At 42.4% G+C, this 23761-nt stretch overlaps 1 protein-coding gene across 2 annotated transcripts in view; it reads right to left on the bottom strand.

Moving 5' to 3' along the window:
* TERT (telomerase reverse transcriptase) overlaps positions 1-22134 on the bottom strand; it is a 32950-nt gene extending 10816 nt beyond the window's left edge. Inside the window, exons 1-9 of one of the 2 annotated variants that reach the window (XM_072998461.2) lie at positions 21461-22134; positions 17813-19724; positions 15775-15973; positions 13036-13225; positions 10657-10839; positions 8351-8512; positions 8000-8095; positions 5287-5372; positions 3030-3143 (exon numbers count right to left, since the gene is read on the bottom strand). In XM_072998461.2, coding sequence (XP_072854562.2) covers positions 3030-3143; positions 5287-5372; positions 8000-8095; positions 8351-8512; positions 10657-10839; positions 13036-13225; positions 15775-15973; positions 17813-19724; positions 21461-21697 — 3179 coding nt within the window. In that variant the 5' untranslated portion in view covers positions 21698-22134. The remainder of the gene's footprint in view (positions 1-3029; positions 3144-5286; positions 5373-7999; positions 8096-8350; positions 8513-10656; positions 10840-13035; positions 13226-15774; positions 15974-17812; positions 19725-21460) is intronic. The other variant, XM_072998462.2, reaches the window with a different exon arrangement.
* Positions 22135-23761: the final 1627 nt, after the last annotated feature.

Raw genomic sequence — 23761 nt, 5'->3', positions numbered from 1 at the left:
GATGAGTTTGTGGCATTCCAGTTTATTTGTTTAAGACTTCTATGACACGAAGTTAATTTGTCTGGCATTGGCAGTTGAACAGAGAACATGCATGGGTAAGATTATTTTGTGTTTTTATGAAGGCTTAGAGATGCAAGGACAACAGGGCAGGTTTGTGGCGCTTCACCTCATGGATCTCAAAGTTCATCTGAGGACACTTGCAGAGGACATGTGATTTTTCCCATGTTTCTGGGCAATGTGGCCAATGAGACTGCAAAAATGCAACTGAACTTATTGTAACAAATTAAAATTAATTTCTGATTCTCCCACCCCCATCACACCTGCCCCATAAATCACAGTAAGCATATCTTTCATCCATGCATGGACCTTGACATGAAAGACAGTAAGCTTCCCAAAGGAAGGTACTGGGAAGAAACTGAGTAAATGGGAAAACATAGATTGAGGACCTTTCTGGAAAAGTCATGCTTTTCTCAGTGCCTGGGAATGACTATCTGGAAGAAAGGTGGGGGCAGTTTCCGCCTGTAAAGGAATGGAAATACCATCTGTGGTATCTTTGGGGTGAAGGCTTTAAGGTTCAACTGGCTTGTTGCCTAGTACTGTGCTAACCGGGAAATTACTTTAGCTGTATGTGAAAGAGTGGGAGCAGAAACTATTCTAGTCTTCAGGAACATTTGAGAGAACCCGAAGCCTGATTGGCAGACCATCTCGAAAGATCTAGAACAGTGATGATGAACCTATGGCACGCGTGCCACAGCTGGCACAGAGAGCCCTCTCTGTGGGCATGCGAGCCATAGGTTGCCATCGAGAAATACCCGTCCTCTGATCCCGGATTTTGGCACTCCCCTCTGCTAGTGCAGTGGTCCCGCGGAGGTGCAATGGCGACCATTACTGGTCTAGCCCAATAGGGGATTGGAGGACCAGTAAGTATTTCTTTATAAATACAGTGGTACCCCTACTTACAAACTTAATCCGTATTAGAATTAAGTTCATAGGTCAAAAAGTTAGTAAATCAAGTCAAATTTTCCCATTGGAATGCATTGAAAACCACTTAATCCGTATGTGCTGTTTTCTGTTCGTAGGTCGAGGCGCTGTTCGCATGTAGAGGCATTAGTTCCCATAGGAACTAATGCAAAGCTGATTAATCTGTACTCTACCACTACGGGGGCAATTTTTAAATTTTTCTTCTTCTTTTGACCTAAGGTGAACTTAGGTCAAAAAAGGGCAGGAAAGGTTTTTTTTTTTAAATTTCAGTTCCTAAGTCAAGGCTCTGTTTGCAAGTCGAAGCAACTTTTTGCAAACAGAGCCGTTCATAAGTCAAATCGTTCGCAAGTAGGGGCGTTTGCAAGTTGAGGTACCACTGTACTGCCCATAGAAAAAAGAACAAGTATTAAACCCTTGCAGTGCAGAAGCAGTTGTTTTTTTAAAACTAAAACCTCAGTATTCGGGTTTTAACTGCAGTGTTGGCACTTTGAAATAAACAAGTTGATTTTGTGTTGGTTGCAGTTTGGACACTCAGACTCAAAAAGTTCACCATCACTGATCTAGAAGCTCATGAATAAAGTATAAAAAAGAAGTTCAGAAGTTTCTTCAGTTGGCTTAGTTTTCACTTAGAAGCTATGCCCAGTTGTTGTTCTGTTATGCTGTGCTGAAAGAGATGCACTCTGTGCATACTCCGAGACTACTGATGCTGTACTACTACGTAAGTACTAGATAGTTTTGTTAGTTTTCTAATTTTCTTATGCGTTTGCTCGGTATTGCTGCTACCTGAGATGTTAGTTGATGGTTGCTCCAGAATACTTTTGATACCTTTTTGAAACCTTTTGAAACTTTTGCCTTTTTCACTCTCTTTAATAAACTATAAACATCTCTCCATTAAATTTCCTGGATTTTTGGATAAGGGGCATCTGTGTTGCTTAAACCCAGGTTTTGTTTCGAGCACCTACTGGGAGTTGGTAATTCTTGTAGATGTGGTGACAGTTCTACCTTGTACGGCTGGTGTAAGAATCTTAAGCGCTCAACCTTGTGGGGTATTTAGAATTCCCCGAAAGCACTTAGGTCAGGAGGTACCATAAAAGCATTTTCTCTAGCCACCATCATCCTACGCTCACCTGTTCCAAGATCAGCAGGGCAGGGGAGCTAAGTGGTTAGAGCAAAGCTCCCTAAGCCTGGTGGTCTGTCACAGGTACTTTTCACTATTTTTTCCAAAGAGGCCCACTGAAGATACCAAAAAGGATTCTTGACTGAATTGCCATGGCTATGCATTAAGAAATGGGAGGAGTCTCACAGACCTGAATGGATCTCTGGTGCAGGGGAGAAGACAGCCATCTCCTAAGTGAGAAGTGACTAACAAGAGTATAACGTCATTGGAGTGGGGAGGTTGATGGTCATCATGAATAAATCATACAGAAATTTTCAACATAGAATTAACCTCCCAGGAGGAACTCTCCAAATAACTCAGGGACAAAGTCTTAGCAATGGTTTTTAAGGCAGCAGGTATGTTATCTATCCTGTAAGAGAGGCATGTTGGCTAGTTAGAGAACAAAAAGAGGTTTCACCAGGAATTACTCTGTTTGTTCTATGTATTTCATTTTCTTTATATGTGACAGGGGTCTCTGGTACTGGTTTGTATCAGCTCTGCTGTCTGGTACACATTAATGGAGTTCTCTCGCTTCAGGTTCACTGGAACAGGAGGCAAACTGGGTACATCAATGAAAAAGATGGCAGCTGAAATTAAATTCATTTTCACTACTGCAGATGTCTTTGTTGACTGCTGGAGCAAGGCAGCCTTTTCTGGACATTTCCAAGACTGTAGAGTTCCCAATAATGCTTGGCCTTGGGCCATGTAGACAGATTTAAATTCTACATGCCATGTCTACCTGGCTGTCTGGTCGTCCATTTATTCTTTGCATCCAGCTGGGAGAGTTTGTGTTGGGTCTTCCTAGGCAAGGCTACATAACTGATGCTGAGTATTTCTGAAGGGTGTTCGGGAATAACAAGTATGTTAAAAAAATAAGGGAATACTATCATACCCATCTTTCTGCACACCCTGCAGTAACTTATTCTCCATGTCTCCGTAACAGAAGTTGCAAAGCAGAGTAGACAAAATGGAGCCTTGTGGGATTCCACAGCGCTGGACGTAGTACCTGACCAACAACATGAACCAAACATTCAAAGGTGGTAATAGAACCACATAACACCGAGGAAGAATTTACTTGAAGGTAAAAAGAGAAAGCAGTGCAAGACATGTATTTACTATAGAATGCAGATTTGTTCCTAATGGGTGGGTAGGGACATCCCTTCAAAAATGGGTAATATGATTTCCAAGCTAACATTTCTCTCTGCTTACTGTTGGCAATTCTCTCAGAGTCACTGAAACCTGAGTGGACCTTTCTGGAAGAGGACAACAGTAATCACAACACCCTGAGGCCCAGCACCCATTATTAGAAGGGAAGGGCCATAGCTCTGTAACAGAGCATGTGCTTTGCACGAATAAGGTCCTAAGTTTCAGTCACTACTTAAGAGGACCTCTGATCCATAAGGCTGAGAAAAGTCTCTGGCCTAAACCACGGAGTCTCATTTCCATGACAGTGCTTGCCTAGACAGACCAATGTTCCCAATCAGTCTAGATACACTTATTCCCATATTCTGCTGTGGCTGATTTCAAAAATGTTATCAGTCATTTCTAGGCTTTTGATTGACATGAATTTCTGACAAAAATATTAAAGTCTTATGAAATCCTGTATTAGTATGCATTCAGTACACCAGATCGAAAAAGAAGCATTTAGAGACCCAAAAGCAGGGCCATTCCTACAGACTTTGATCTTTTCTCCTTGTCAGCTCCAATCACTTACAGAATTCTACTCTTCAGAAATACCGCCAGTTTTGTGTATCTTAGTGACAATTATTTTTACTTACTGTATGCAAGTTTGTGGTCCCATTAGTCATTCCAGCTTCAGATTTTTCTACTGAATCCCAAAATATTTTTAGTTCTTTGGCTTGGAAGGCCAGCTAATTATGTCCAAATCAACATTTGTAAGAAAAATAACTCAACAGCCAAACGTCACATTCATCATTTTCTTCTCCAAATACTTTTCACAATTCCTTCCCAAGTCCAAGCAAGACTTCTGTCACTTTAACAAGTACTTGGACAACAATCTCAGCTGAGGTCCTCTAGAAGGAAAGGATCAGTCCTAACTACAGTGGTGCTTCGCATAGCGATCGCTCTGTTTAGCGATGAAATCGCTTTGCGACACATTTTTGTGATGTTCCCTATGGGGGAATTTCCCTTTGCGATGCTCGGTTCCCTGCTTCAGGAACTGAGCATCGCAAAGCGACGATTTTCAGCCAGCTGATCGGCGGTTTCAAAATGGCCGCCCGCTGTGTTTAGGGACTGATTCCTCCCTTAAGAGGCAGCGAAAATGGCTGCACTATGGGGGATCTTCGCTGAACGGTGAGTTTTAAGCCCATAGGAACACATTAAAGGGGTTTCAATGCGTTTCTATGGGCTTTTTAATATCGCATAGCGACGTTTTCATTCTGCAGTGATTTTTGCGGAACGAATTAACGTCACAATGCGAGGCACCACTGTACCTATTTTCCAAACATAGCACAAGGTGTGAGCTTCACTAAGTAAGCAAAGCTTTAACAGCCAGCAAGTTCCAGTTCTGATTCCACTTCCAGGGGAGTAGCTGTTCTTGTTCCTAAATCTATATATTTCTGCCATCAGGGGCCTCCATTTAATCAAGACCTCCTGGTCACATAAAGTCTCTTAAAGCCATACTCTTCTCTAAAATCACCTTCAGCTCATATGCTTCTAATATCTATATATATGCTGGTTGCATGTCCATGTGAATAAGGACAGAAAGCCTTACCTGCACCTTAAAAGATAAGAAATCTATCATGACATAAGCTTCTGGTGAGGTGCACTCTAGTCCACAAAAACATAATAAAAGCATAATAAATGTATTAGGGATTAAAATATTACAAGACCTTCTAGTGTTTGTATACTGGATTCTAAAACTACCTCAGCTACTGATTGATTGATGGATTTATAGGCAGCTCCTGGCAATCCATTCTCTCTTGGTCTTATTCTCTTACAAGGACAGAAGAAAAATACAAGGTTCAGGTTCCAAAGTTTTTTTTGAGAAATAAACTTCAGAGGTCATTTGGAAGTAAGAAGAAGCAGCATGTCACCAGGCCAACCCCTTTGTTATACAAAAATGACGACTAATGTAGGGAAAAAAGAAAGAAAGAAAAGATAGAGAGAGAGGGGTGAGGGGATTTTACCTGTCCTTAATCTTCAGGATACTATTTTGGATAAACTTCAAAAAAAACTCAGCGAGGCTGGTATTGCTTTCTTTCAAAGAAACACTCTGAAGTGGGGGGAAAAAGTGAAACACTGGAGTAAGCATGACAGAACTATTTTGAACTGGTATCTTACAGTAAAAGTTTGAACACTGTGCACTTTCAGGTCGTCAGTGTCAACTATTTAAACAATTCCCCACTCCCACTACAAAGCACATTATACCTCCCACTGTTTATCCATGCTGGTCCCCAACAGAGGATTGGAAGGAAATAAGTATTGAAACCTTATGTTCAAAGAATTTCATTGTTTTGGAGGAAAAATAAAGTTTGCAATCAAGAAAGGAGCAGTCCATTATGTACACGTGTGTTGCCTCGTTGCCACCCATGAATGAATGAATGAATGAATGAATAAAATAGCTTTTACACCTGCAGCAGGGAGAGTGTTCAAGAAATGGGATCCCAAAGGCAGACAAACATCCCAACGTTTAGTTCACAGAATGCGCTCATATTGTTGGAAGTGACTGGGTGCAACTCAGCTGAGACTCAAGAAGAGGCAGGTCTTTGTATGAGGAAGAGCAGAGGACCTCCTCAAGTTTCCTAGATGGTCTTTTGCCTGGTCTGATCCATGCTGACCACACCTCAACCTTTGACTGCTATCCCCGGGGCTGCTGATGACACTTTCTTCCCTCTCATGCCTCTTTTTTTGCTTCCTGACATCTCCAACCATGTTAGCTCACACTAGGACTTCTATTACCTTTCCTATCACAACTGCAGATCTTTAATAAACATAACCCTTCCTATTTTCTTAGACAACCATCTGGAGGTCATTTCTTTACAAAGGGAGAAGTGTGCTCATTGTGTCGTTCTGAGTTTCAAAAGCCTGAATTCAAAAGTTAACATTACCCCTACACTTCTGTATGTTCAGCCTCGAGCCGTAGCAAAGAACAGAGATCCATACAACCAAAACTAGATTATTGGCCTAGTATAAGACGTTAACACTAGATTCCAGACCATCTATGTGTAAACATGCCTCACCAAACATCTATGAATTTATAGAAGCAACAATTGAGTTGGCACCAGAAGAATGAAAGATCTTATCCCAAAACACTGTGCAGCTGTATTGCGGGCTTCCCTTGACTGACATGAGTGTCTGACAGCACCATCTACTGGCACAAAATGGTTAAGACACCCACTCAATACCTCCAGGGAATTTCAAGACTCACTTCAGGCCTAGATCAGTTAAACGTAAACGGTTACGGCCCTTCAAGGCAATATTTAATTATGGTAACCGAATGGTGAAAAAAATATGTAATTCTATATAATTTTCTATCATTCACAAATAAAGCAGCTAATACTGCTCTCCCTTAACATATGGGAGAGATCTGAGAATGTTTAGACAGCTCAGCTAGTGGTGTCCCATCAAGAACAGGAGATAAAACTGAACAAATTGAAAACTGTGTAACACAAAACATATAGAATTTTAAATAGGAGCACTACCAGAGTAAAACGAGTTAATAGATAACCTTGAATGTATATGCTGCCTGCTTTCCATGTGGCAAAACAAATAAGAAAAAGAAAAAAAGTCTCGTGAGACACTTTTAAGACTATCAAGGTACTTTTTCCTTTTTTAAAATTTCTTTTTACTGTTAAATGAGACAACCTCTTTCAAAACTGTCACTGGGCAAAGACTGTGTAGTGTACTGGCTAACAGAGATGGGCGCAGACCGCTAGCCAAACAGGTGTTTGGTGGTTCCCAACCCTGCCTCCACTCAAGAGGCAGCGCCCCAACTTCCCTGCCCTGCGTCCTCCAGGTGCTTCCTCTGAGGGGAGGCAGGGCTGGGAGGTACCGAACACCTGTTTGGCCAAAATTTTTAAAAAAAACAACAACTGGTGGTTCATGCCCACCACTACTGGCTAATAATGATATCACAAGCATATTTACTTAGAAATAAATCTCACTGAAATTTATTCCCTGGTAAGTGTTAATTGCTATCTAAGAGGATGAGGTTTTGAGCATCAATACAATGAACATAATGGGTGGTTTAATGTAGGGATATAAATCTGCTAATTTTGTTATCACAGATGGAAATGAAAACTTTCAGAACTTTTCTGTCGGGCAAGAGCATAAGAATTTGGGAAAACTTTCTTTGCATCTCAGGACTATTTTGTGAAAATTTTAGAGGAGGGTTTTTGTTTTGTTTTGTGCCAAATCTCGTATTTAGCATAAATAGCATATTTTGTAGAAGAAGCAACATAAAATACAAGATCTTCTGTGGGGAAATTGTTTTTTTGGGGGGGTGATGGTGTCTTCCTGCTAATATTAATGATGATGGAAGAGGGTTTGGTATTTTTGCTCTAATGCAAGAATGAAAAAACTTGCAGTGTCTGACAATTATTTTCAATGGGTATGAAGACAAAATATCCAAAAAGGACAAGAAAATCTATGAGAATTCATTAAATCCAGTCACAGATAAGCCTTTAATTTCTGTTTCTAGTGATGCAATAGGGGCATGGAAATTATAGTTTTCTGTCTTACAAGGCTGCAATAAGAGAAGATGCAATTATGTGAAGTACTAATGAAAGTCTCAAGCACTAAGCAGATTATCAGGGCAGAAATTTAGATAATATAAAAACATCAAGTGAGCTGTAAAAACACAGGTGGGGAGGGGGGAAGGAATGATTAATAGAAACATACCTGCTCAACTACTACTGCATTTCGCAGTGAGGTGACTTCCTGAAGATGATTAATAAACTCTTTCATATCAGGGATAAACTCCTTATAAGTAGATACCTGCAAATACATTCCAATTAAAATATGTGGGACTCTTGAATGGGATTTTTCCATAAGGTATTAGTGAGGCTAGAAAAGGGGGTTGTGAATCAGTGGGTCTGCTTTTTTTTATAACTCTTAAAGATAGTCTTCATAGAGATGATCAAGTCTAGGGAATATCTATGTACCTTATAATTTACCCAGTTTCAGTAGTTTGCTTTGCTTTTATGACAATGGAACATGACATCTATAAAAAGAAACCAAGAACTGCCCTACATGTCTCCTGTAATATCTTCGTATAAGTCCATTTCTTGTCCTTATGATAACGGCATAGCGTCGTATACTGTAGGTAGTCTTCTCGTCCAGAGAAAGAGCTTGCAAAATCACTTCTACCAGTTTATTGTGGGGAATGCTGTCATAAGCCCCTATAACATCAGCCTGGAAGAGAAACCCATCCTGTTATTACTTGTGGTTCTGCATTTGTATCAAAGTTACAAAAAAAGAAGAAAAGAAAAGAAGAGAGAAAGAGAGACAGCTGAGCATTCTCTAACAAGAACAGAAATGTTCTGCTTAAAATGATAGTGATGACATACATCAGCATTAACATGCACAGTTCTTCACAAACAAGAACATCATTCCCTTCCTGAGAAGCTGACAATATACAATTGTAGATACAGAAAAGCTATAGAAAAAAGCTGGACACTAAAATGGAAGAAAAATATGACTGACAGTTAATATTTAATATGTCTTATTTCACTAAAGGCGGAAAAAGTCCGCAGCCTAATGGAAAATGGGGATTTTCAGGGTGGCTTTGAAGGAGGCTTCCATGAGTAAAACTACAGATGAAAAATGGTAGGGAGGGGAGAGAATTTCATGCCCCTCAACTAAGCTGGAGGAGACAATTTCTGCAAGACTTCCCATCCTTTGGCTGGAATTGGTACAACCACGGAAACTCACTAGGCTGTGTAGAAAATGTGCCTGCTACTGGGAGACATCTAAAGGTTCTGTACATGTTATAGGCAGAGGCATTCCTATGGCTGCAGGATATTTCTGTATGTGTAAATGCAAGCACACACTTGCATTTTCATGCATACACATATCTATGTAGACAACCCCATGGCAGTGGCAACTTCTACAAAATCCTGGGTGGACTGGATTTAAATTAGGTTGATTTAAATCGTAATTTAAATCATGATACAGGTTTTTAAACTTGGATATTTTTTTTGACAATTTAAATGAAAATAAGTGATTTTTCAATTTAAACTGTGATTTAAAGCAATTGGTTTTTTGGAAAGACCCTTGATATTTATCCATCCTGGCAGAATCCTTTTGGGGCTAGCACATTCCAGCAATACTCTCTGCCATGTACAGTATGTCAGAGGGGCTTGTCGGTGCTGTCTCAGGTCAAGATCCCGTTTCTCATTGTGCAAAAGGTCTGCTCAAAGCAAAACTTAAGATACCTGGGTCTGAATTTTACCTCATACTAGTATGCAGCCGAAACTCTACTTTCAACCCTTCCTTTTCAAGGAAAACCTCTATGGGAATTGGCATGGGAATGCCTTCGGCCATACCATGCCAAGATGCAGCACCACAAACAAAAGGCTTCCCGTTACTGGGTGAAATCATGCCAGGAAAAGGTTAACAGCAGGAGACAGGGAGTCAGCAATGCCGGCAAGGATGCTAATGCTTATTCATAGGCACTAATCAGGCTTCTTCAAAAACAGCACTTTTTAAAGCTCCCTTCTTTCTCTTTGCTCCACCATGGAGTTAAGACTTGCACAAAGCTGGGTACACACGCAAGTCTCATGCAGAGACAGAGACCTGCTCGTGACAGACAAGAAGCCAAGAGAGCCTCACGGTTGTGAGAGACCTATGGAATGTGAGGGATCTATAGATGTGTGAAGGATGGCTGTTTCATTTACTACTCTGAAACGCTTGCATGCCTCTTGTTCAAAGTTATGCCTAAGGAGGAAGTCTTGTGTTGTTATTCTTGTCTGCACTATCCTTCTTTTATAATATGTGAATATATTGCACTCCTTTTCCCTTCATGAGAAACTTAACTGCTTCTTAAAGATGTAGCTTGCCAGGGCTTTTTTTTGGTCTGCATGCATACCAGAATTTCCCCAATTAAGAAAGGAGGATGAAAGCCATTAAGTGTAAAGTTCTCCCAGAGTCAAAAATGTATTTCCCACAACAGGACTGTCTCTCCTGCCTGCTATAGAAAAGGGGGGGGGGGAGGTGGTAACTTTGCCACCAAGTAAGTGAGGCCCTCTGTCTCTACACAGAGAAGAAAAGCCTTTATGGAAGCTCTTTCTTTTTAATAATTGGTATGAAAAAAGGGAAACAACATATAGGTTAAAATGCTGGCAAGCAATCTACAAAACTGGGTAGCCACAGGCAGATACAAAGGCAACATTTCCAGTGCAATCTTATGCATGTTTACTGAGTAAGTTCTGCTGTGTTTAGTGTGGATTGGTTCCTTCAAAGGGTATATAGGATTGTTTAAAAAACAACAACTCAAGAGAGGGGAAAAGCTAGAGAAAATATTCAGAACAATCAAGACCCTGATTTTCACATCATACCTTCACAAAATAGAATCTAGGCAATACAGCATTCAACTTCAAAACCTTCAAAACAAACTTCTTCCACACTGCATAGATATCATCTTTTCCAAACACAGAAGAACCAAGCAGCATGGGATTCTTTATTCGTTCATAATTAAGAACACTAAACAAGTTTTTAAGTTGTGTGTTGAAGTACTGAATCTGGGGAAAGATCAAAGAAAAAACAAATATGAAGTATACTTATTTTTTAGCATGGTGGCAAAATATTTTTATACACATGCCCATTTAAAGTGATCAGTTGCTCTGTTGGAAAGAAGGTAAGAGGGCTAGAAGAGCAAGTTTTCTTGATTTACATGAAGGAGTTCGTAAAAAGTGAAACTGCTCTAAGAACAAAGACAGAAAATAACTGGAGTGCTTCAGTGAGAAAGAAAGTGGGAGACTTTTAAAAAAAAGACAATGTGGCTACACATATGCTTAGTGGAAACAGATTAAATTAAACGTAAACAGAAGGAAGGTTGTTAAGCAGAAGTATAGAGGAGTAGACCAGACCTGTAGGAACATGGTCACAAAGGCTAAAACTTAGGAACAGTGGGGGCTGTTTGCTCCTGGGCTAAAACTCTCAGAAGCCTTCACCACTAGCTGTGCTAGCCAGAGATTCTGGGAGCTGTAGTCCAAGAACATCTGGGGACCCCATGTTGGGAACCACTGATCTAGATGGCAACAACAAAATATACTGCAAAGAGATTCTACACTATCTTTTCAAATTGTTCAGATGGGCATTAAAATGGCAAAACAGGTTCAAATTGTTATGCTGCTGCATGTCAAGACAAAACAAATAACTAAATCCCAACTTCACATATGCCCCGATGAGATCTGAGCTGTGGAAGATGGACTAAAATGGGATATCGGCATCTTCCTGACAGCTCTATGAAAATATTAATCTGTTATGTGACTGCAGTAAAAAGGACATTTCACAGTAAAACACCGAATTTAAAAAGAAATGAATTTTAAAAGAAATAAAATTGCTAATATTATAGTGCGCTGATTAAGTAAGATCGAATCCACGCGACGGAGTGTGCTCCCATTGCTTGTCCCAGCTCCTGCCAACCTAGCAGTTCGAAAGCATGTTAAAATGCGAGTAGATAGGTACCACATGGTGGGAAGGTAACGGCGTTCCATGTCTAGTCGCACTAGCCATGTGACCACGGAAACTGTCTAGAGACAAATGCTGGCTCTACGGCTTGGAAACGGGGATGAGCACTGCCCCCAGAGTCGGACACGACTGGACTAATTGTCAAAGGGAATCTTTACTTTACAGGAGCCTCGTGGCACAGTGGTTAAATCGCTGTACTGCAGCTAAAACTGTGCTCACCACCTGGGGTTCAATCCCAGGTAGCCGGCTCAAGGTTGACTCAGCCTTCTATCCTTCCAAGGTCGGTAAAATGAGTACCCAGCTTGCTGGGGGAGGGGCAATGTGTAGCCTGCATAATTAACTTGTAAACCGCCCAGAGAGTGCTTGAAGCGCTATGGGGCGGTATATAAGCAGCACGCTTTGCTTTTGCTTTGCTTTTACTTCTGGAATATTGTGTAGAAATCTAGCCACCAGACCTGAGAAAAGGATACTGCAAAACTAGAAAATGTGTAGAAAAGGACAACCCAAATTATCAAGGGACTGGACAATGAAAGCTAGTGGCTCTGATTTTGGAAGGGCAGTGGATCAGCTCCAGGATTTATCTTGAAATTTAAATGAGCTGTCCAAGAGACTGAACCTATTTTGGGGAAAGGGTTCAAAATCTTGGATAGCTACTGTAAAACCAGAGTAGAACTCAGATCCACTGCTTCCATGAAACTGGACTAACCAACCTCCACTGGGACCACAGAGCTTGGCTACAACATTTGAGATTGTTTAACTTATGGAAAAGGAGAGACTTGACTGAGGTGCATCAAATTAGGCACAGCGTAGGGAAAATATGTAGCAAGGTTTTCTCGCTCTTCTCGTAATACTAGAAGCCTGAGTTGTCCAATGAAATCGAATAACGGTGGAAGCTCCAGGGCGGATAAAAAGGAAGGGTCACCTACCCCACAGCATTCTATTAAACTGTAGAATTCACTGCTATTAGAAGTACAGGTGGCCTTCAGATGAGGCAGCTTTAAATGGGAATTAGACCAAGCCATGAAGCTTAGAGCCATCAATGGCAATCGGCTACTAGTCAGTGATGATCATGTATGTATCACCACCCTCTTGAGAGATGTTTTTTATACCTATTGCTGGGGAACATGAGACAGAAGATGCAGTTGCCCTCACATCCTGCTGGCGAGCTTCTCATAGGAATCTCTTTGGTCAATGAGGAAACGTAATGCCTGAGCCCTACATAATAATGAAGTAATTCTTCAGACCTTTTTTTCTCCGGCTTTTCTGCTGAAAGTTTCCGCTCCTACCACACCGTTCTGCTTGACCACAGGTCGCAGTCCATTTGGCTTGGGGATGAAGCGGAGTTTGGATGCCAAGGGAACACACTTCTGCTGCTGCAGAGTTTTGATCTCCTCCTTTAATAAGACACGAAGATGCACTTTGGCCAGATGGTTCCTAGAACAGATGGTCACATTAGTCTTTGATGGACTACAAAGTAGATCATGTTATTTTCCACATAATGATCTATCTAAAACATGTTTTAATTTCCATGTTTTAATCTTTTAATTTTATTTTAAATCATATATTGTTTAACTTGTCTTTTAATATTTAATTTATTGTATTTTAACTGTGTGAATTTTAATGCTGTGAGGCGCCTTGGGTCCCTTTGTTGGGAGAAATGCAGCATACTGATAATAATTATGATGATGATGATAATGATAACAACAACAACAACCTTGGAATACTAAAAGCAAACAACATTGTGCACTCAAAAGTTAAGGAACTGACAGAAAGAGAATATATCAAAAGGCTGTGGAAATTCTAAAAATCAAAATTAAATGGGCGAAATACAATTAAGCCATAAACACATGGGCCATTCCAGTAATTAGACACCCAGCTGGAATAATAGATTAGACTCAAAAAGAACTAGAAGAATTGGATCGTAAAAGATGGAAACTAATGAACATGCATCACACAGTACATCCAAAAAACAATGTGAACAGATTATATTTACCATAAAAAATTGGAGGCTGTGGATTACTGTAAATACAGCAGGTGGCAGAGGAAGAAAAATAGAAGCCTAAATGATTATTAGTACAAGCAGAGAAAAATTACTGAAAGGAGTGAAAATGGAGAATACAACAGAAACAAAGGTTCAATGTAAGAAACAACAATTTGAAAAGAAATTAAACATCTGGAAAAATAAACCACTACATGGATAACACCTGAGAAATATTGATGGAAAGTATGATAACAATTCAACACGGGCATGGCTAAAACTGGGGACCCTTAAGATAGAAAACGAAGGCTTGATTTTTGCTGCACAAGAACAAGCACTCCAAACCAACGGGATGAAAGCTAAGATCCAAGGAGTTAGTGCTAACAGCAAATGTTGTGGTCGAAATGACTAGATAGGTGGGGTATAAATACAATAAATAAATAAAAAGATGAAACTGTGTCACACCTCATCTGTGAACGGCCAGAGATTGCACAGATTACAAAGTCAGACATGATAGAGTGGCAAAGTTAGAGCACTTGTCATTATGCAAAAAATATAACTTGCCAGCCTCCAAAAACCCATGAGAACATCAGGTAGAGGTGTCAGAAAATAAGGAAGTCAAGATCTTGTGGGATTTCTGGATCTAAATGGACAGACACCTTGAACATAACACACCAGATATACAGTGGTGCCGCGCACAGCGAGGTTAATCCGTTCCGGATTAACCTTCGCTGTGGGAAACATCGCACTACGGAACACCAAAAGGCATTGGAACGCATTAAACAGCGTTTAATGCGTTCCAATGCCATAGAATACTCACTGTAGTGCGATGTTTCCCAGGGGCCGGCAGCCATTTTCGCGCCCTCCCCTCGCACGAGGGCGCCAAAATGGCTGCCATCAGCTGTCCGGCGGGTCCAAAATGGCCGCCGGAACAGCCGAAAGGGGCCGGGGCGCAGCGTTTTCGCGCCCTTGGTAAGCAAGGGGAGCGCGCGAAAACGCTGCCGGAAGCCCCGAAATGGTTGCGCGCAGCCATTTCGGGGCTTCCGCAGCGTTTTCACGCGCTCCCCTTGCTTACCAAGGGCGCGAAAACGCTGCGTCCCGGCCCCTTTCGGCTGTTCCGGCGGCCATTTTGGACCCGCCGGACAGCTGATTGGCGGGTCGCAAAGCGAAGGTCGGTAAGCGAGCAGCTTACCGACCTTCGCTCTGTGAATCACAGCCTATACGGGCATTGTTTTGCGATCGCAAATGCGATCGCAAAAACGGCCTCGTAGAGCGAATTCATCGCTCTACGAGGCGCCCGTTGTGCGAGGCACCACTGTACTAGTAAAAGAATGAAGAAATGTCCAGATCATTCATTGCAATTCCATGGGATGTCAGAGTTGAAAATAAAGGATTTGAAAAAACTAATAAAGTACAGAGATCTGGCAATCGAAACATCTCACCTCTGGAAGACGCACACTTCAGTGCTCCCCATAGTCATTGGGGCCTTGGGAACAATATCAAGAAATTTCACACAGTACTATAAGCAGTTGCAGATCTCAGAATTCAGACCATCAGAGCTAAAAAGCCCGGCAATATTAGGAATAGCATACATACTGTGTCAATGTTTAACAGATACTTGGTTTTTTGGTTAAAACTTGTACAGTATCTGTTATATAATACCAGTCAATGTTTTTATAATCTTGACTGTGCCTGGAGTTTTTTTTAAGAACAACAAAACAAAGCTGAGATGAATGGAGTCAATTCCCAATGAGGAATTGGGAAGCTGCATACATGGTGCACATCTATCTAAATACAAAGCTCCCCCTAAAATGTGCCAAAGGTATATCAGACCTGCCACCCTCAAACTATCTTCACAAATTATTTCTGCTGTACCTTGTGTGAATGTGTTTCGTGAACTCCCTTATAAATTCCAGCAAAAAAAAACTCAGGAACAGGAGATAGTGTAAAGATATGGGATCTTTTCAGACAGGGTCTGAGCTATTATACTTTTGATTATAAATACCTGATTCCAATGCTTTCTAACTTGCTCCAAATACTTTTTCTGAAGAAGAAAAGTAGGTTCTTCTGAAACATGGTCTCTGTGATGTAGAAGAAAGATCGGAGCAGCTCTGCAACATAGGAGTCCATCAGCCAATAGAGGAATTTGGCCATCAGATCTTGACGAAAACGATGTTCAGAAGAAGGAACAAAATGTCCCTGTTCTAAATGCAGAATTCATATTTAGTGGCAACAAAAATTAACAGTGATTGCTGAATAATACTAATATTTCAAGAAAATTTCAAATATAATATCGAGGAACTGGAAAGCAAAATATAATTTTTAATTAAATGAATGGCATAAAGAAATTTGGAATAAAGCCACTAATGAGAAGCTGACACATAATTTTAAAGTTGAGAACCTTATTGTTAAATAAGAATATTTTTATAGATGTCTGAGGAGCATTTATTGACTGTGCATTAATAAAAGGGAAAGGCCGTGCATCTTTGCAAGAATCAATACAGTTCTGGAGGGGGTAGGGAACTCTGCATGGGAGAAAAATTGATTCTCTCTCGAAATGATCCTGGTTGATGGGGGAGCAAATAGTATTTTACTGTATTGACAAAATGGATGTATGTCATTAATTTGTTAGTTCTGTAATTTTTCTTTTTATATTGTTTGCCTCATGTTGTAATTTTTAATTAAAGTAAGAAAAACCCAAAACTTTCAAGTCGGGGGGGGGGGTAGCCATGTTTAATAAAGAATATTAACAGCTTCGTGGCGCAGTGGTTAAAACGCTGTACTGCAGCTAAAACTGTGCTCACGACCTGGGGTTCAAATCCCAGGTAGCCGGCTCAAGGTTGACTCAGCCTTCCATCCTTCCGAGGTCGGTAAAATGAGTACCCAGCTTGCTGGGGGGGCAATGTGTAGCCTGTATAATTAAAATTGTAAACCGCCCGGAGAGTGCTTCTAGCGCTATGGGGCGGTATATAAGTCCAATAAATAAATAAATAAATAAATAAATAAATAAATAAATAAATAAATATTGGGGCACCTTAAATTATAAAGAATATCGGGGCACCTTGTTTTATTGCAACCCATGGGAGCATGTGTCAGATAAAATCTATCAGTCCTTAAGGTACCACAAGATTCTCTGCAACAATTCAAAGAGATTTCACTCCTCATTTTTGAGAATTCAGGTCATCAAGAACAATAAAAAGGCTACCATTTTACAATGCTGCAGGTATACGCATAAAGTGCCTTTGACATTTTTACTGCAGCAGACTCTGGTTTATTAGCTTATTACAACCTAATTGGCAACTGCTGGTTTTTTAATAACATGAATGTATATAAACTGTAAAGTTTTCAACACCATGAATAAATATTTGTTCGTAATACAATTGTATTAGTTTGGGGTAACATTAACACAATGCTACTATGCAACAAATCTTTCGACATCAACAATTCCTTCACAGGAAAACACTCAGCTTTGTAGCAGGAATGCCAACTTCCTCAGCCTGGAAAGGGCAGATTCCAGGACTAATGGAGGAAGGCACAGTCATGATAAAGATGCAGGCTAATAAAAATGCTCATGGGGTTGTACTTTTGTGTGCTTCTTTGCAAGACTAATTCAGGAGTCTGCAAGAGAACTCTGAAATCCTACGTTGGGTTAGCATTAGAGAGATAGGGGTCGTATTCATATTTGTATACGAATACTCCCCACATAGCTGGACGTAATGAAGGTCCACTCACGTGGCCGCCACTGCCGCCAGCTTCGCTCTCCCTTCCAATTGCTCCGGAGCTTGTGGTCAGCTAGCCGCTCCTGGCAGGAGGAGGGAAGACAAGTCTCCCTGCCAGGCTGACGAGTAGATAGCCGACCGGGTGCTCTGGAGCGATTGAAAGGGAGAGCAGAGGCAGCATATGCATGAGTGGACAGTCCAGCCTCAGGGGCCAGCCCCCTTTGTCCGTATACAAATACACCCCCTTCTCTAGTTAACATCTTGACCATATTATGGAGTGCCTCCAGGGGGTACTACTTTCATTTTTAAAACAGCCACTGTTACCTTTGTTCAGACGGAGCCAAACACAATTCTTCACCCTCATTTTCCACATCAGTTCTCGCAAAGAAAATACGTTGAACTTCCCAAGAGAGATGAATTTTTTCACATTTTTGTAGAAGCGGCATTTGTTATGGCTGGAACCCCAGAGAGCAGCAGGTACCACTCTCTCTATACATTCCCTCACAAACATATACACTTGCCAGTGAGTGCTATGCTGTTTAAGGAACGTCATGATGCCAGAGCTGGAAGAATCTGGGGAAATCTGCCCCTCAGTGTTTTTTCTCTTCAACTCCGCATTTTCAGATTTTCTAATGGAATCTTCTGAGGTTCCTGGAAACGGATTCAAACCATCTGGTGCAAGCCTGAAGCAATTTTCTAGGGTAGTGTCCTGGTGTGACCCAGATGAGCTTCTCCCCTTGCGATGGTCTTTCTCTTTGTCACTCTCTCCTTCTGTGCTCTTCTGGACTGACTCAGAGACCCAAACAGGGCAATTCTTTCTTAACACCTTCAGATAAGGGCACTTTGAGTGGTTCTCCAATAGTTCTTGAAACAGGCCTCTCATTTCCCGATAGCGTTTTGGAATCCTCCTCTTTCTCTTACCAGAGCTTCGAGGATTTATACTGTCAGGCTGCTTTGTGATCTTACTGTCCAAGAATATCACCTCCACTAGCCACCTTCCCCCAGAGGAAAAACTTTTCAGACGATTCAATATAAAAGACTCAGGTAAACGCTCTTTCAGCTGCCGGTGACAATACAAGAGAAAGCGTCTCTCAATATACGTGACCGGAACAGAACTGCGATCAGAATTCCGAACTGATTTAGATACACGGGTTTTACAGCCACGTCCTCCACTCGTCATTTCTGTTCCTAATGGCTGTCCAAAACAAACATCAGAATCTCCTGTTCTCAGCTTTGGCTGTCTGGTGCGGGATTCTCTTCTACTGTTCAATTCACAGAGTGTTTCACTCTCATTATCCAGCGTTAGAATCTTATCACATAAAAAAGATTCTTGATTATCAGGTACTGCATAAGGTACATTAGACATCTGTGCCCCACATTCAGGGCTCTGAGGAACAGACTTCACAACAATTAACCCATCTTCTGTACACAACCTTGCACATCTTTTAGATGTGCTAGCATCACCACCATCATCTAGCATGACTATATTTTTGCTTTTGGTTGGAACGAGATTTCTCGTTTCTTTTTCTAATTCTTCCTCTGTTTGCATGATTTTTACTCTTTTAGCACTAGTGCCACACTGACCTGTCCATTTCCGTTTTAGCAATGGTGCTGTTAAAGATGTGCACTGATCGGACCTTTGCACACTCTCTCTGCAAATACTCATCCCTGCAAATGGTTTGCTTTTTGCAGGTTTTAGCCCATGAACTTCATAACCCATTGGAGATAACCGACAGTCACACTCTAAACCTTTCTGTATTTTTCTTGACTTCTGACTTCTGGAGTTCCCTTTCTTCCTGTTTGCTGTTGCTAGGAACTTCCCACAGGACTTCAACCTTTTTTGCAGGTAACCTGATAAAGCACTACGCGTTGGCCCAGGATACCTCTGTCGGAAGAATGCAGAAGACAGTGTTGCATTCCTTAAAGCTAGTTCATAGATGGGCTGCCCACACATTTGGTAACAGCAGCTAGGAGGCACAAGCATAAAGAGAGCACAGTGCTCCAAAAGGTACATCATGACATCATCCCCAACTCTGCTCAGAATTATTTCCCAGAGAACACTCTGGCGAATGGTCTCGGTTGTATTGTTGGGCAAGTAGGTATAGATATTTGGCATGCAGGACAGCTGGTAATTATTCTCATTTAATAAGGAATAGCCAGACGCCAGGAGATTTTTCTTTTTCTTTTCACATATCCTCTGAATGACTCTTGCGACAACATCGTTCAGACTGGAAACCTACCAAGAAACAGAAATGAACATCTACTCAGACACTCAGAGGAACCAAACTGAGCTCAACCTACACCCCGATTCTGCAGTAGCAAAGAGAGAAAAAACACCATTCAGACCTCATATTGTATTGCATTGGCATCACTACTAGAACAAGAAATACAGGGTCTCTGAATTAAAAAAACAAGAAAACAGAGACAAAGATAAATTATTAGGTAGTATGTTCCTAAGATCCAGGACTGCACATGCAAGAAATGTTACTGATTTGCAGAGGACATGGTTTTTCATATGCTCCTGTAGCCAACATATATTTGCAATATAATTTCTAATGCATCTTCCTCTTAAGAATCCGGCTTGAATATCAACATTTCTCACTTCATATATGGTAAGTCTTTGTTGAAACACCTTGAAAATTACTTTGCTTGCACGGGAAATTAATGCAATGGTTCTATAGTTACTGGACTCCTTAACTTCTCCTTTGCTGTAGATTGGAACGTATATTGAGAATATTCCCAGACAGTGGGCCATTGTTCGGTTTTCTATACAGTGGTGCCTCGCTTAGCGAGTGCTTCGCTATGCAATGAATTCGCATAGCGAGGGGGTCCGGGCCATCGCTGGAGTGTTCGCTCAGCGATTGCCCCATAGCGTTTTTTCGCTTTGCGATGATCGCTAAGCAATTCGCTTAGCGATTTTCGCAGAACGAAGCGGGGGAGAACAGCTGATCGGCAGTTCCAAAATGGCCGCCGGAAGGTCCGCGCTGCATTTTCGCGCCCTGCCCTCGCTTACCGAGGGCGTGAAAATGGCGGCGCTATGGAGGAACATCACTTAACGGTGAGTTTTAAAGCCATAGGAACGCATTGAACAAAGTTCAATGCGTTTCTATGGCTTTTTTATTCCTGTTTAGCGATGTTTTCGCATAGCGAAGGTTAATCCGGAACGGATTAACCTCGCTATGCGAGGCACCACTGTATTTGTTGACATAGTCTTGTTAGGATTATGATAGTTTCTATAGCTTCAAACAGTTATGTTGGTATCCCACCTACTCCTTGTGGTATATTTCCTCCTAGTGCTTTGAGAACAGCTCTCACTTCACTTTCTAAAACTGTAGGTTCTTTGTCAAAGGAATCAGTCGGCTTGTATTTCTTTACAATTTCCCTTCGATTTCTTAGATCTTATGGAACTCATCTCTTATTGTATTGCCAGGTGACTAGTCTTGCTCCGGGCCAGTGCTGCCATTAGGCTGAATGAAGCCTTTAATTTACATAACTAATTTCAGGTATTATGAACTGTGAATTTAATGGCAATTATTTAATCTATCATTTTAACTTTTACTCCGAGGAAGAGATACCAGTATTACCTCTCAGGCACACAACTTGTCCTGAGTACTTGCACGGCTTGAAAAAACTGTGCTGTTTTTGGGGATTGCAATCCCCATTGTCCCCCAGCCAGCACAGTCAGAGTTCACACGGCTTGAGGGGCGCCGGGAAAAGAAGTAGAAGAGAAACAAACGAATTCCCCTCCCTTCCCCTATGCATTTGGATTGGCGGCAGGGGGGGGGATTTGTTTTTCTTTTACTTCTTTTCCAGGCGTCCCTCAAGCCGAGCGAACTCTATGCTGGCTGGGGGACAATGGGGACTGTAGTCCCAAAACCCACAAGCAGCGTCGGAGTGCTTCACACACATACACAAACACACACACACCGCCCCAGCACCGTTTCCTTTCCCTTCCAGCGGAAAGCCTCCTACCTGCTGGAACACAACCCGCGAGGGGAGAGCCTTGCAGCCCGGCGCCCGCCCCACCAGGCACCGCTCCACCAGGTGACGGTAGCACGCCGGGTCCCCCTCCTGCACCAGCGGCACCAGCGGGCCCTCGGCCTGCGCCTGCCCTTGCAAGCGCTCCACGAAGGCTTCCAGCGGCAGCACCTCCGCGTAACAGCTCCGCAGCAGCCCTTGCACGGCTCTCCAGCGCCGGGGGCGCCCCATGGGGGGGGGAAACAACGGCTCCCCCGGGGAAGGGGAACGGGCAGGCAAGAGGGCGAGGCGACGCACAGGCCCAGGGACCCAGATCCTTTTCAGCTCCCGCCTTCCGGCTGCTGGGGGTGCTGCGGGGACCACCCCTCCGGCAGCCCGCGGAAAGGTCCGAAGGCTTCGCAGGCCTCCCTCTCCCGCCTTTTCCTTTGGGTCTGTCGCCGGCGAGGCCGGCAAAAGCCTCGCGCGGGCTCCGCCCTCGCCGCCAGAAGGCGCCGCGAGTGCCGCCCCCCCGTCCCCGGGGCCAACCGGAGGAACAGCTTTAGAAAGAGGTGGGGTTTTGGAAGAGGTCGCCCTGCCGGTCTGTGCAAGCCTAGGAAGCAAAATCCAAAGAAAGGAAGCAAAACGCGGCAAAAGACAAAAGCATGTGGCACCTTAAAAGGAGAACTATAATATTTTAAGGTGAGCTTTTGTGGGCACGTCTGACAAAGGGTGCCCACGAAAGCTCACCTTAAAATATTATAGTTCGTCTTTAAGGTGCCACGTGTTTTTGTCTTTTGTTTCTTTGGATTTTGCCCGATAAGCTCCGCCCGCTCTCCGTTCCTCGCCAGGGAGATGTCCCTTTTCTTTCCCTTTCGGTTTAAGACGACTCGGGGTTCCGCATCTTTCTTTCTTTGCGAAGCCGGTGCGCGGCCACGTGTGAACCCAGCATACCCTGGTGACTCTTTTGCTGCAAAACAAGAGTCGCGAGGCATCTTTCAGGCGGACGGGTTTATTTTAAACGCCAGCCTTGCTTTTGAAAATGGGTCGGGGCGCGCAAGCAGAGTCGCCCCCATTTCCCTGAGCTTTGTTTTGGTATGCGAGTTCTCCTGTGGACCCACAGCCCTCTTGCCAGGAAAGCAAAATGCTCGGCGCCGCCGCTGCAAGCAAGCGTCTGTTCCGAGCGCGCCCAACTCTCTTAAAGGCTAAAAAGAGTGAGAGAGAAAGGGTACCGCTGCCTTGGAAGAGGGAAAGAGCCGGGGGGGGGGGGGAGACAGGAGAGGAGAAAACAATGCAAATACAGGAACAGGCGATATGGACCTTTATAGGACCTCTGAAAGACTCATGTAGATTATCGGCTTTCTATGGTAAATGTATCTCATCTCCCTCAGGAAGTTTACAAGTTTCTTGACATGGTTATGCCGCGGAAATGCTAGAGGCTGGGAAAGAGGGTGATCCCCAAAAGTCTGCTTGCTTGTTGTTTGATTGATGTCACTGGTAAGGGAGCAACTCCTTATTCTGTAAACTCTCCATTTACATCATCTTAGAGAAATAAAACCTGCACAGGGAAGCCATTGAAATCCACAGACACCAGCTTCAACAAAAAAGAAGAAAGTTTAAAACACAACAAAGCTTGGCTCCCAGCACTGAAAAATACAGCCTGCAAAAGGTCAACAAACTCTACCCAGCCACAAGGACTGGTGATCACTACACACCAGCTAATGACACCCATCAATCACAGTGACAGATAATCTCTCCTCCTTATCAAAACAATCCACCCACAACAAAAACACACTGATCACCATAATCTCCCATCTCCCGAAAAGGACAAAAGCTGATCCAACAGCTATAAATACTCAACTCCCAAACAAACTACACCAGAGCACAGAGTGTTACCCTTGTCCTCTGAAGATGCTGGCCACAGAGACTGGTGAAACGTTAGGAAGATCAACCTTCAGAACATGGCCAAAGAGCCCGAAAAACCCACAACCTCCTGTAGGGTTTGATTATGAATTCCTACAATTCATTACTGCTGGTTGTGCTGGCCGGGACTTCTGAGAATGGAAGTCTAAAACACCTGGAGGGTGAAGGTTTCCCCATTCCTGCTTTACTGGTCTACCTTCAATAAGGTAGCTTGAATTGGCTTGAGTTCTCACTTGGTTCTTGCAAAGAGGAAATGAGAATAATTTCCATGCTCTAACGTGAGCTTTTTTTTTATTATAGGAAGTATGGGATATAAACAATAAAGGTATGTGTATGTAATATTTCCTATACACAACAAAACCTTTCAGTATCCTTAATCATACATGGAACAGCAAA

Source organism: Pogona vitticeps, chromosome 4 (genome assembly GCF_051106095.1).
Source record: "Pogona vitticeps strain Pit_001003342236 chromosome 4, PviZW2.1, whole genome shotgun sequence".
Taxonomy (NCBI): domain Eukaryota; kingdom Metazoa; phylum Chordata; class Lepidosauria; order Squamata; family Agamidae; genus Pogona; species Pogona vitticeps.
The sequence above is the reverse complement of the archived record's forward strand: the minus strand, read 5'-3'. Positions and strand labels throughout refer to the sequence as shown.